Source organism: Serinus canaria, chromosome 19 (genome assembly GCF_022539315.1).
Source record: "Serinus canaria isolate serCan28SL12 chromosome 19, serCan2020, whole genome shotgun sequence".
Classification (NCBI taxonomy): Eukaryota; Metazoa; Chordata; class Aves; order Passeriformes; family Fringillidae; genus Serinus; species Serinus canaria.
This window is the reverse complement of record NC_066332.1, coordinates 10,303,324-10,317,260: the sequence shown is the minus strand read 5'-3', so window position 1 is coordinate 10,317,260 and position 13,937 is coordinate 10,303,324. Positions and strand designations below refer to the sequence as shown.

Sequence of the window (13,937 nt, the reverse complement as noted above, 5' to 3'; positions counted from 1 at the left end):
GCACTGGACACTGGGCATCCTGTGCAGTTTGCATTTGGGAGTCTGTTCCAAAGGGTTTCTGGGTGCTCTGGATGGGCTTTCCTTAGCCTGGGCTTTCCTGGTTGGGGAGGAGGCAGCAAATGGCACCTTTGATGTGCAGCTTCTGCTTTGCTTCAGAGCAGGGCAGTGCCTGGGAAGGAAAACCTTCTGCTTGTGTCTGTTTTCCACATGGTGTGCATGGAGTCCTACAGGGGGACTCTGCTGGGCGAGACACTGCCCTGCCTGTGCTTGTCCCTCTATCCCCACATACAAGGTACATCCTAAACAGCAAACAGGATGGAGGGCTTTGTTCCCAGCATTGCTCCACAGAGCATTTCCCAGTTTCTCTTCCAAATGCCCTCATTCAGGATTTTTTGGCAGCAGCCTGGATGTGGAATAGGCTGAATCAGGGAAATCCAGCAGGTGTGAACTGGAGAGTGCAGAAACTGATAAATGAGATAGTACAGATTTATCAATAATTGATAAATCAGTCCATTAGTGTAGAGATGCAGAGAAAGTGGCACTGTTCCCTCTGTCTCTAACTCATCATCCTGTCACCTGTCACTTCAGAGGGATCTGGCAGCAGCAGCCTGATGACGACCAGTGCTACAGTGCTGATTTTCCTGCTGGCTACAAGCTAAGTGCAAGGAAACAGCTTCCCAGGGCACTGAGCTTGGAGGTTTCAGCATTGATTCATTTATTTCTCTGCTCTGGGTGAGGTGGTGGCAGGTGTTGGACTCTCCCGTATGGAATGCAGCTGGCTGTCTTCAGCCCCCCATAGAAACTGAAAGGTTTAAGTTGGAAGATGTAAGGTTCAGTTTGAGGCTCATGCCAGGACATTAAGCTTGACTTAAACCAGAGCTGCTGCTGAAAGAAGGTTTCTTTTTCACTTTTCCAGCTCCTATGCCTGGGCTGCTGCAGCCTTCATGTGGCTGTGAGAGGGATCTTCTCTCCCTCCTTGCCACACCCAGTCCCTGCTGATCCTGTGCCACCCCAGCTCCCAAACCCTGCCGTCAGGCCTATCTGTGCTTCCTGTTTTATCCCCCATGCCTTGCAGGTTGTTTAGTGTATGACACTGGGGTGGAACTGCAGGCCCTGGTGGCTAGGCAGGGTAAACAAGGCAGCTCCTGAGCAGCAGGTGCCATCTGTGCTGGTGCAGACATGTGAAATCCCAGTTTCGATCTGCTTCTGGCAGAATGTTTCTCATGCAGGTTTTGTGCTGGGCTCCTCGTGCAGCTCTGCATGCTGCCTTGCAGATAAGGCTGCTGGGATTCTTTCTTCTTGATCTCTTTCAGGATTTTGACATTTGTAGATTCTGCCAGTGTTTCCAACTGCACAACCACCGAGTTCTCCCCGGATGGCTGAAGGAAAGGCCAAGGAGTGTGTTTATTTTCTCTTCATCTCTTTGGCAAGAATGCTGCAGTGCAGCTGCTTTCCCTGGGAGCTGGATATCACTGGAGCTGGCTGGTCCTGACTGGCACATTTTGGCCCAAAACCAGTACTCATGGAATCACAGACTGCTTTGGGTTGGGGCCTTAAGGGCATCAGTTCCAGCTGCTCTGGGCAATACACCTCCACTAGAGCTCATGGGTGGAGCCAGTATCCAAACATCCTCAGAAAATGAGGGGATTTTGTCAGAGATGTGGCTTCACTCTGCACTGGATGATCTTCTTGTCCCCCTTGTCCCTGGGAGCTGTCACAGCTGCCAAGGCCCCCTGACTGGCTTGTGCCCCCCTGCCTGTCCCCTTCAGAGAGGCTGGCAATGCAGGGTTGTGGGGCAGCTTTTTGTGGGGACAGGAAAATCAGACTGGAAGCTGTGCCAGGGCAGGCTCAGCCTGGATTTCAGGGAAGGCTCTTCCCCCAGAGGGTGCTGGGCACTGCCCAGGCTGCCCAGGGAATGGGCACAGCCCCGAGGCTGCCAGAGCTCCAGGAGCTCCAGGGATGCCCAGGCTGGGATTGTTGGGGTGTCTGTGCAGGGCCAGGGGCTGGACTGGATGATCCCTGGTGGTCCTTTCAGCTCAGGACATTCTGTGATTCTTCAAGGTGGATTGTTTGGTGTTCCCCAAGGCTGTTCTATCAAAAGCACTGAGGGGGACACACCACACCTGAATTACTGCAACATTCTCCAAGGGAGTCTGTCCCTCTCCATCCCTGCTCCCAGCTGCTCTCACTGAGGCTGTGTTTCTTAAGCTTAATTGCCTAAATGGAAATGTACAAGTGACCAAATCTTTTAATCAATTAGAGCAAGTGTGGGTTTGGAGCTCTGGGACACCTCCCTGCAGCACAGGCACAAGGCAGACCTGATTTGATGAGGGTTTTTGGCTCAGTGTCCAAAGCCCAATCAATTATTGTGGAGAGATGGGACAGCTAAATAAGATTTAAATTAATAGGGTTTATTACTGAGGAGGAGGCAAACCAGACAGAGTGAAATATCCTGTGAAGAAATTGGCTCGTATTTCTTCTGCTGTAACTTTAATGCTTATACCTGTGCTTGGAGGTTTCAGGTTATGCTTCTAGACAGCAACTGAAGTTGTGTTCAGACACTAAATCAGTGGATGGCCAAAAGCCAGGCATCACAGTAAGCTCTGCAAAATACAGAGATTAAATATTAATAATCTCTCATAGGAGAAGTACTTAAGGTCTTTAAAAAAATTAAGAAGAAACTGAAAAAGATGAAAACAAAGCTTCTCCTCAGTAACTAGCTTGATTTCAGAGGTAAATTCCTCAGGGAAATGGGGAGTACTGGTATCAAAGGAGTGGACACTGCAGGTTTGGAACACCTGGAAGCTGAGCCTAAAAGCTCAGAGAATCTCTGTGCATGTCCAGCCCCCAGTCCCTGGTTCTGCCCAGCTGCTGCCCTTTTCTCCCAGGGTTTGCAGTTTGGTTATGGTTTTGTCCCTCACATTGGGTTCTTCACTGGTTTGTTGAGTTTTGGGCCTGTCTGTCTGCCAGGGGCTCCTGAAATGGCCAAATAAATGGGGTGAGGGACAGCACATCAATGTGCCCAGCTCATGCCCCTGGTAAAAAAGTAGTAAAAAATGTGTTGGTGCCTTCATGTGCTGCTCTGCCAGCTCTGTCATCTGAAGCTTTTTTAGGAGAAAATGTTCATGTCTGGGTTAAAATCTAATTTTCATTTTATAGCACTCTGTCATCTCATGGACTTGGACTTCTTAAAGGTCCTGAGACTTGTTACAATCAGCTCCCAAATTTGTAGCCTCAGTAGTGAATATAAACAGATTATGGGCTGTGAAATGTCCGCACTGGGCCTTGGGTGTCCGTGCAGGGAATGGTTCCAGGTCCAGCAGTCACTCATGACGGGCAATGACTGGGGGCTTTGAAAGTGAATTTGCATATTTTGCCATCCAGGTGAGTTTTGGAATGGTCTGAGCAGGGTTCAGGGATGGGGTGGGGTGGGTGGACACAGCACAGGACACTGAGCATCACCTGCCTTTCAGGAGATCCTGCTCTTTAAAAGGGGAGCATCTCAGAGCTGGGATGGAACTTTTCAGCATGGGGCATCTTCCATCTTTAAGTTTTTAATTGGAAGAGAATCACAGAATTCTTTTGGTTGGAAAAGCCCTCTGCAGTCCTTGAGTCCAGTTGTTCCCCCAGCACTGTCAAGGCCACCAGACCCTGTCCTCAAGTGCTACATCCATGGGGCTTTTAAACCTCTCCACCACTGCCTTGTGACAACCCTTTCCATGAAGAAATTTCCCTTAATATCCAGTCTAAGCCACCCCTGGCACCCTCTGGTCCTCTCAGCCAATTTATCCAGACTGCTCCAGGGTGACTTTATCCATCCTAGGGAAAACATTAAATTCAGATTCTGTATCTCAGTCTTGGTCTCTGCCCAGCCCAGGCTGGGCTCCTTCTGTTGCTCTCAGGACGTGCAGAAGAAAAGGAACAGCCAGGTTTCATTTTGTACAACAGGAACATTAAACATGGTTGGCTTGTGCATTGGTCAAGCTTTTTTTGTGGTCTCCCTTTCTCCTCCCATCATTCCAGGGGAAGTCCTTGGGATCTTTGTTGTGTGTCCTTTCCTGGTCATGGCTGATGTTTTGCCTTCCCCTTTCTGCTGATGCCCCTGTGTTTTTGTGCTCCTTCTTTTGTTTGCAGCTGGAGGTTCAGGAGGCTGCAGAAGAGCAGATTGATTTTGTTTTGTCTATGCTTTTTATTGCTGCAGTTTGCACTTCTGCCTTAATAGGCTTCCAAAACTGCCAGTTCTCCTGAAGTTCTTTTCCCTTAAGCTCTTCTCCTCTGGGATCTCCCTGCTGGCTCTCAGGGTTCACTGAGACCGCTTCTTGAACTCTTCTTCTTTTTATTCTGCTGCGAATGGTGTGCTCTATCCTCTTATGTCACTGCCACCAGCACTTCCTCACCTTCCTCTTCCCCACCAGGCATCACCCTGGCTCAGTCAATGCCTGCAGTAAATGACATTTTATACCTGAGCTACATCTGCCCTCAGAGCCTCTTAATAACCATTTCCAGAATGTATAAAGCAAAAGCTGATTTATTAAAATAGCCCCCAAGTGCCTCTGGAGGCAGATCACAGCCCTGGGAAGCTGCACCTTCACAGGGGTCCCAGAACCTGCCGGGGACACTGGGAATGCTGTCCCAGGCTCCTGGTGGATCAGAGGTGAGCTGGGACTGAAGGGAAGCTGGATGGGAGCAGGCTGGGTGGCTGTGGGGGTTCCAAGGCAGCCAGCAGAAGCTCCCACCGTGTTCCCTGCAGTCGTCGGGCTGTGGCACTGAGGTGTCTCTGAAGGAGCACACCACACCTGTTTCACACCAGCAATCTCTGCTGAAATCAAGGTTTTCTGCTGTGTGGAGGTTTGCGGGAGATTTCATTTTACTTGTGTTACTTTGGGAAGGAAGGGAGGAATCCCTGACACAAATTCCTGCTCAGTGCTGGTGTAGCCGGAGGTGGGTGGTGGGAGCTCACAGAGCCTGGGGGCAGTGGGAAGGTGGCTCTGGTATTCTGTCTGTGCTGGGACTGGGGAACAATGTCCTGAGCCCAAGGCATTACTGCTTTATCCTCTTTTTTTGCCAAATAAGCAGCTCTGTAGACCTGACCCGGTGTGTTTATTAAACTAGGATGTGTTAAAAATGCAGGGCCTGTTGGACACTAATAGCTGTCCAGGGTGCACCCAGAGCCTATTGACTTCCTGCCAGCTTGCCCTATTAAATATACAAGGTACAAGTTTTGCTGTTAAACATGGAAGAGTTTTATAAATGCCTTTTACAGCTGACATTCAGAAAACTTTCCATGTTGCCAAATGGGGAAATAAAGGGAAAATTCAAAAAGCTGTTTTGACTTAAAGGATTCTGGAGGTGGGGAAGTTTGAGAACAGTGTTTGAATCTTTGTTCTTGAAGTGGATGAAGAAATGTTTGGGCCAAAAGACTGATTTTATTGAGCCTGGTTTTGTGTTTTAGCACTATCAGACAGTGCAGCTACAAATGTTTCTCACTTGGGGAGTCCCAGAATCTCAAGCTGGTTTGGTTTGGAAGGAACCTTAAAGCCCATCCAGTGCCACCCCTGCCATGGCAGAGACACCTCCCACTGTCCCAGGCTGCTCCAAGCTCTGTCCGGCCTGGCCTGGGGTAGTGGTAGGGAAAAACTGAGGGGGCTTTTGGAGCATATTTTGGGATGAAGCAGGAAAAGATGGAGAGAGAACAAGGAAGTGAAAACACAGAATTTCATTGACTTCCTTAATATTTAAGGGCTGGATGAGCTTCTCATGCTAATAAAGTAAGAAATGAAGAGGAACTCCATGGGTCTTCCAGGTGCTTGGGTTGATTGCCTGGGTTGGCTTTTGCTGTTTTCCAAGAAAACAAAATATGAGGACAGTAATCCTTTCCAGGCAAGGTTGGCTTCCCACTCCAGTGTGATCCAGCTGTTCCTCAGATGGAAGATCTGGGTTTTTTTTCCCTGCAATCTGCTTTAGTCAGGGGGGTTAAAATCTGGGAGATGGCCCAGATCCCCGGGGAATGCATCCCTGGTACACGGCAGGCTTCCTGCTCTCCTCAGGGAGGGTTTGGAGGAGCCTGCCTTCATCTGTTCTGTTACCAGAGCACCGCACAAAGATGGGGTAGAAACAAATCCTGTCCTCGTGGTGGTGCTTGGTGCCTTTGAAATGGAACTAAGAATGGCCTGGGACCTCCCTTCTCCAGAACTTGGTGCAGCTGTGGGCAGAACAGGAGGCAGAACCAGTTTCTCTTTCTTTATAGAGGTTTTTATAGACATTATTTTGGCTTAGAAACCTTTCACCTGTGCTTCAAAATTTTTGGGAACTGGTTATATGACAAAGGTCACGTAGACATGCTCTAGAGAGCTGAGACGTAGAAAAGTACCAGACCCAGCTAATCTGAGGCCCCACACCTGTGAAGATGCTGTGGCCCTGAGTATAGCTGTATTATGATAACAAAGATGCTGTAGCCGAGAGCAGAGCATGAGAAAAGAGAGATGTAATTTGTAAAGAATGAGGAAGTACGAATAACCAATAGATTGCTTAGCTTACAGAATATGCATGAGTTTATTATGTGTTGTGCTTAAATGTCTGATGCTCTAATCAATAAACAAAGCTTGCTGATTCTCATATTGAGATGACCTGAGCCTCCCTCACTGCGACACAAAATGTCTGTATAAAGTGTAAGATTATCTACAAGGCCCATTCCTCCCTCTGGGAGACCGGAGCCTGGAAGGAGAGGGGTGTAAGAGTGGTGTTCAGGGGTGACATCCAGAGCTTGGGGCAGCAGCAGGAGTTGCTGAGCATCTTTTGTTGCTTTGAATGTTGTTGATGCCAAAGTCCCCAGGTGGCAGGTGAGTTCCCCAGGTGGGTTCCAGGTGGCAGTGGGTGACTGTCCCTTCTTCCCTCAGACACCACACGAACCCCGTGGGCACCAAGTGGCTCTGGAGGATGGACCAGCCTGAGGAGATCCTGCAGGAGGCCCTTGAGAAGCACCGGAACATGATCAGGCAGTTCAAAGGTAACTCGTCCTCTGTCCCACCCCTGGGCTGTTAGAGGATAACCAGCAGTGACATCTTCACAAGGGTGAGAATGTTCTGTTCTCTGGGAAGGAGGCCTGGGGTTCAGAGTGTCAAGAGGATGGGGGACAAGAAGCTGCTGTGGCACACTAATGTCTTCTGAAATGAGGCTCAGCCACTGGGTATGTTCTGGTGCCTGGAGGGAGTAGAGTGGAGTTGCCTCTGGTGCATTGTGGTAGTTGTCAAATCCTTTCCCTTGGTGTGCACAGAGCCTTCCACAGTGGTTAAAGCCAGCCTGGATAATGGGGCATCCTGGCTTCTCTGGAGGAGTGAGGGCAGGTAGGAAGCAAAAGTAATCAGCCTCTTACCTGACAGGAAATACACTGCCAGCCCTAACACACAGCTTTGTGTTACCTGGAACTCCTGGGTTGTGTTTGTCTCATGAATAATGAAACAGCAGCAAGCAGGGGATTTTGATTTTCAGGAATTACTCAGTACCTGTGGTTGTGATTGAAGCTGCAGTTCCACAGCACCTCTGGGAAGCACTGCAGCTTTCTTCCCACAGAAATTCCCTGGAAGTTTGATATTCTGTGTCTGTAACTGTAGAGAGGGCTGAGGGTTTTGTTTCCCAAATCTGATGATCTGATTGCTGTGCCAAGGTCAGCTGTGTGTGCTGGCAGGACTGGCCAGCTTGGCAGGACAGCTCCAGGGCTCTGCTCTCCCAGCTGCCTTGAGCTGCACAAATGGAGTGGAACAGCCATAAAACGTGCAGGATGAGCCCTGGTCTTGGCTGTCATTTTGGGAACCTGATTGTTTAGGTTGGCTGTGCTCAAAGAGATTCCAGTGGATCTGGGATGTGACAGGCACAAAGCCCTTCTGTCAGCAGAGCAGAGCTGCTCTGCCTCCATCTCTGCGGTTGGATAATGGGTGGAAAAATAGCTCAGGTTAGGGCCCCATGGGCTTCATTCTCCTTATGTGGCTGCTTTGGAGCAGCAGGTCAATGAAGCCTCACTCCTGAGCCTGGGGTTTCTTTGGCACTGCGTCAAACATCCCCTGGAGCGGGGGATGGTGGTACTGAAACATCCTCAGCAGCTCTGCAGGGAAATCTAGGGGGGTGAGAGGCACACTCAGGGCAGGGCTTTACCCCAGGGGCACCTGGAGAAACACCATGGTTGAGCCAATGGATGCATGCAAAGGTCTGGAGCCCCAGGAGCAGCTGAGGGAGCTGGGAAGGGGCTCAGCCTGGAGAAAAGGAGGCTCAGGGGGGCCCTTGTGGCTCTGCACAACTCCTGCCAGGAGGGGACAGCCGGGGGGGGGCCGGGCTGTGCTCCAGGGAACAGGGACAGGAGGAGAGGGAACGGCCTCAGGCTGGGCCAGGGGAGCTCCGGGTGGATTTTGGGGAAATTTCTTCACTGAAAAGGGAGGCCAGGTCCTGGCACAGCCTCTGCAGGGCAGTGGTGGAGCCCCTGGAAGTGTTCAAAATTCTTGTGGGTGTGGTACTTGGGGACATGGGTCAGTGGTGGCCCTGGCAGTGCTGGGGGAATGTTTGGACTCTGTCCTGGACGTTTTCCCAGCCTCAGTTATTCTGTGCCTCTGAGCACTGGGAGGTTCTGAAGGGGATCAGATCTGTCCATGCTGGAGTCCCACCTGTCTGTTGTCCCTGTCAGAACAAGGGACAAGAGACTTGGTTTCTGTTTGGGAGGGTGAAGTTACACATCAAAATGAGCTTGTTCAGCCAGGGTGGGGCCTGGAGAGGTGGGGCCCTCCAGCCATGGAGGCTTTAAGGCCTCTGGAGAAGAGCCATTATCACCCTACACTGAGGAACAGTCTTCTCATTCCCTGACCCTGCTGTTTTCCTAAAATGGGTTGAGGAGTGGGAATGATTATGGATAGACTTTTCAGCATCTGAAATACTGCTGAAATGTCAGGGGGCCTTTCAGGGCATCCCAGTTCTCTCTTTTTGGAGCCTATTTTCTGTTAAACAAATTCATAAATATTACTCGAAATGAGCCTGTGCATCTGAGTACAGTTACCCTTGACCTGGAACTGTGAAAGGAGAAAACAGAAAAGCTCTGGACCATAATTATGTTGTTAAATGGGAAAAGAAAAGCTGGTTTATTTTCCTAGTGCTAGATGGCACCATTACTGTCCTAGCTGCTGTGAGTCAAAGGTTTATTAAGGAGAAGAAAAATCGGTAAGAGAAGCCCAGGAGCTCCTGTTCCATGTAGTGAATTTTACATCGTTCTTCCCTCGGGTGTGTGGGGAAGTGTTGTTAGGGTGGAAGCAGTAAGAGCCAAATTGAGGAGGAGCAGAGTGAGTGAACCGAGCTGGGGAAGGCAAAGGTTAAGCTCTGGCAGGATCAGAGTCCCTGTGTGCAGTGCCAGGGCTAGAGGAACGGGCCTGGCTCCTCCAGCCAGCCCGGCAGCTCTGCACAGACACCAGGGGCCTTTATTGGGACTGATGTTTGAGAAAAACCCCAGCAAAAGCACAGGAACCACCTGTGCTGGCACTGCTGGGGCACCCCGAGTCCTGGGCACCTCCAAGAAAGACAGCAAGGGGCTGGCATGTGCCAGGGAAGGGCCTAGAGCCCCAGGAGCAGCTGAGGGAGCTGGGAAGGGGCTCAGCCTGGAGCAAAGGAGGCTCAGGGGGGCCCTTGTGGCTCTGCACAACTCCTGCCAGGAGGGGACAGCCAGGGGGGCCGGGCTGTGCTCCAGGGAACAGGGACAGGAGGAGAGGGAATGGCCTCAGGCTGGGCCAGGGGAGGGGCAGGGTAAATATTGGGTAAATTCCTTCCTGGAAGGGTTGTCCAGCCCTGGCATAGCTGCCAGGGAGGTGGAGTGCCCATCCCTAGAGGGGTTTATAAGCTGTGTGTTTATGGCACTTGGGGACATGGGTTTATGGTGACCTTGCAGTGCTGGGGGAGTGGTTGGATTCCATCTCCATTTCCCAGCATTAATGTATCTGTTCCTGCAGCACTGGCTGGGCACCCACAGGGACTCCGGAGATGTCCCAGCAGGGCTGAGGTGTTGGACCCTGGCCCCTGGCATGGACTGTTTGGGCTTCTGGGCAATCAAAAGTCTTAGCTACGGAGTCCTCAGGGCTGAAGTGTCTGGGGGTGCTGCTCAAGTACCTCCCTGAGCCTTTTGAATTAATTGGTGCTGTCCTTTCCAGTCCCACAGCTTTGCAGGCAGATCCATCCACACACCCATTCTATGGGCCAGAGGAACTGGTGAGCTCATCTGGTGCTTTATTCATTCAACCCATTGCAGTAAAAATGAGATTTCCTGTGAAGGACCAGAATTCTTGTGTCCCTTTATCCTTTAGGATACCCTACAGGACAGTCCTCTTTACTTTGGGTGCCTGTGGGTGATGATAAATCATCTTCTGCTTTAGTGTTGCCACAGTTTGTGCTGGGTTTGGAGAGCACAGCCATTAAAGCCCCATCATTCTCTCTTGGATTAAATGATGGAGAGACACCTCACTGATAGGGAGTGAGGCTGCAAAGTTTATTTGATGAATACATTTTTCTGGGGAGTGACTTGTAAATCTCTGTGCCCTTGCAAAGGGCTCACACAGCATGGAAGCATAACTCAGGAATGGGAGAGTGGGAGTCTGACAATAAAGGGAAAAAAACCAAAGAGGAATGCATGACCTATCCCAGGAAATCGTCAGAGTACCCATGGATCAGCATGGATAGAGCAGCTCTCTCATCTCCCTGGCCCCCAGGATCTTGTGGGGCTGCTCAGGTCCTTACAGGGGTACCAGAGTCAGCCCCCAGCCTCCCCAGAGTGCTGTGCAAGGGGTGCTGTCTTTTCCCAAGTTAGTGGAGCAGCTGGAATCAGTTTTTCCAGGGAGATGTGCTCTGCTGGGAGCTGATGGCAGGAGCAGAGTCGTAGGGATTCAGAGGAGTCCCTGCCCTCCTGGAACACACCAGTCCTGGGCAGTTTATCCCTGCCTGGCTGGTGATTTGTGTGCTCAAAAGGTTGTGTACGAACCCACTCCCTGCTCTGGATGGATGTACCAGGTTTGGTGTAAGCTGTTTTGGGAAAGTTCCACTCAAACTTTAGGATTTGTTGTGATTTTGTTCTTCTGCTTATAAAGCTGGCAGGGTAATTATGAGAGTCCAGATAAAAAATGCTGAGAGAGAGAAATTAATTAATTCCAAAAGTGGCTTACAGTAGTTTTAGCAATATGAAACTTAGTCCTTTAATCTCAGCGTGTGCTGGAGATGCTGCTTTCTTCTCCAATAAAGCTCTCATTTAGTGCTGTCAGGTTTCTATGGAATAACCATTAGCCCTGTCACTTCCTCAGGACTGAGCCTGGCTGCTTGAAAATGCACTGAGCCCTGCTCTGATTCCAAACCAGCTTTACTACGTGAGGCTGGAGCAATATCCACAAACACCTCTTTTATCTGGGCTTTGCAGCAGAGCTGTAATTTTCTCTACTGCAGCGCCAAGGCAACGAGTAGGGAGCTGAGGACCTGGATTCACACTCCAGGCTTTGTTTTTTATCTTTAAAACAGACCAGCCCCCAATCTAAAGCCTCAGGTAGGATTTGAGTACATCAAGGCACGTCAGGGAAATGTGAAGTGACAGATTGGGAACAAAAGCTTGTTTGGAGGCAGCTGATTTCATCTGGGGTCCTGCGCACCTGGTCAGGTGTGGGTGGGCTGGAGGAGCATCCAGCTCCCCCTCCCTCCCATGGGCATCAGGAGTGGGACGCAGGTGGTGTTTTCACATGGATGCTACATTTGAGCTTTCCTTCTGAAAGGTCTCTGGCTGTTCAGGACCGTGCCATGTGCTGGGTTTTCTTTTGATCACATCCTCTGTGGACCTGCATGTTCTGTGTTTCCAGTCAGGGTTTCCCTTGCTGTGTTAGGGGAGCTGTGCTCAGCTGCCCTTCCTGGAGGCCCACAGGGACCAGCAGCAGCAGCACAGCCATGACCTGGGCTGGCTTTCTTAGCACACCTGCTTTCAGTGGCATTGAGCTGCCCTGTGTGTTTGTGTCTCAGCACCCAGCAGCATCCCGAGCTCTCAGCAGTGGAGAACTTGGCTCAGGTGTTTAATCTTGGCTCTGGTGTTACCAGCACATTGCTCTCAGCAGTGCCCAGGGCACTCCCAGCCCAGGTGCTGCTGCTCTCTGGGTGCTGCAGAGCTGCTCCCTGGCTCTGGCCTGGTGTCCCCTCTGCTTTGGGAGGACTCCAGCTGCTCTTCTCAGCAGCTGGAGAAGAGCAGCTGTGCCAGGGTGTGTTTTGGATACAGATGTTTGGGAGGGGGATTTGTTACAGAACCACAGAAGGGCTTGGGTTGGAAGGGACCTTAAAAATCATCTTGTTCCAACCCCTGCCATGGGCAGGGCCACCTTCCCCCAGACCAGGTTGCTCAGGGCTCCATGCACTGTTCATTTCAGAGTGTTGTCCCCTTTGCAGGTGTGTCAGGGGTGAAGGCAGCTCGGCTGGAGGAAGCTCTGGCAGTGAAGCACTGTGCCCTGTCCCTGGTGGGGGAGCCCATCATGTACCCCCACATCAACCACTTGGTGAGGCTCCTGCACCAGCAGGGCATCTCCACCTTCCTGGTCACCAATGCCCAGTTCCCCGAAGAGATCAGGTAAGAGCTGCAGGAAATTCCTCCTGAACTTCCTCCTCAAACACTGGAGTGCTGACCTGTGTCCTGGTCCTATTTGGTGCCCCTCAGAGTCAGCTCTGCACAAGCACTGGCAATGAAAAATCCCCCTCGGCATCTGATTTTAACCTCAGTCTTCTCAATCTCCTCATGCTCCTTCTCAGCCCTTTCTCCCCCTCAGTTTGATTTTTTCTGTACCTCCTAAATAACCTGTGATTGCTGCTGGAAGTGGAGAGGCTGGAATGTGGCACCTCTGAAGGAGTGGCAGGAAGGGAGCTGTGAGTGAGCTGTGGTTTGTGCCTGGGGCAGGAATAATTTCTGTCCTTCTGCCAGCCAGAGCAGGGCACTGAGATCAGAGATTGCCTTTTGGGGCTGATCTTTGTTCTGATCCCAGAGCAGCAGCTGTAAAGGCTCAACCCAAAGCTCTGCCCAGCCCAGCATCCCCAGCAGGATCAGGATGTGACAAGCCCATGTTCATCAGCAAAATGGGATTTGCTTTACCTCCCTCAGGGGGACTTGAGTGAAAACTTCTAGACACTTCAATGAACTCTTTCAGAGTCTTTCCAAAGGAAAAGAATCCCCTTTTCTGATGCTTTGGAGCATCCAGGCTGCTGTAACCAAAGTGTAGAAAGGAAGTGCAGCACGTGAGGAAATGGAGCTCCAGGGAGGCTGGGGCTGCTCAGAATCCCAGCAGTTGAGAACAGCAGCAAATCCAGCCCTGGAGCTGTGGGAGCTGTGGGCAGGGTGGCCTTGGTGTGTCACCCAGCTCATGCCAGCTCCTCCTCTGTGCTCCTGGGACAGCTTCCTTTGCACTCCTTGTGGTCTGAATCTGGCACTGAAGGGGGGAGTGCAGGCAGTTTGGGAGTGAGTAATTATACACTACAAAGGCATTCCAAATGATTGAATAATTGTGTAATCAAGTTACTTTAAGTAATATATTATGTGCCTGGTAGATAGAAATTGCTCTTCCCTAAATATAGCAGTTTAAAAAGAGAGCACACACTCTATTTTGAAGCTGCACTTTTTGGATCTGCTGAATCTTTTTAAAAAGAAACAAAAAAGAAAGGGATAAAATGCTAGTCTTGCTGTCTTAAAAATTGCAAACTGATCTTTGGCTCATCAAAGCAGATGATTTGCTTAATATGGGAACTGAAGTAGGCACCCAGCTCACTTCTGTGCTGTCAGCAGAGGAGCTGGAGTCAAAAAGCTCATCCTGCAATAGGCAGGGTGACCTCTGGTGCAAGAGAGCTGAGGGGGACCTGGGACGAGGCATGGAGAGACAGGACACAGGGAATGGCTTCCCACAGCCAGA

General features: G+C 50.6%; 1 protein-coding gene across 6 annotated transcripts in view; it reads left to right on the top strand.

Annotated features, from left to right (window-relative positions):
• Positions 1-13,937, top strand: part of LOC103820232 (S-adenosyl-L-methionine-dependent tRNA 4-demethylwyosine synthase TYW1) — a 93,253-nt gene that overhangs the window by 34,921 nt on the left and 44,395 nt on the right. For all 6 annotated transcript variants that reach the window (XR_007779080.1, XM_009094878.4, XM_018919280.3 and 3 more), the window contains 2 exons: positions 6,897-7,006; positions 12,433-12,610. Coding sequence is in view for 5 of the 6 variants with exons in the window: in XM_009094878.4 (XP_009093126.1) it covers positions 6,897-7,006; positions 12,433-12,610 (288 nt within the window). In the remaining variant the exon portion in view is untranslated. The remainder of the gene's footprint in view (positions 1-6,896; positions 7,007-12,432; positions 12,611-13,937) is intronic.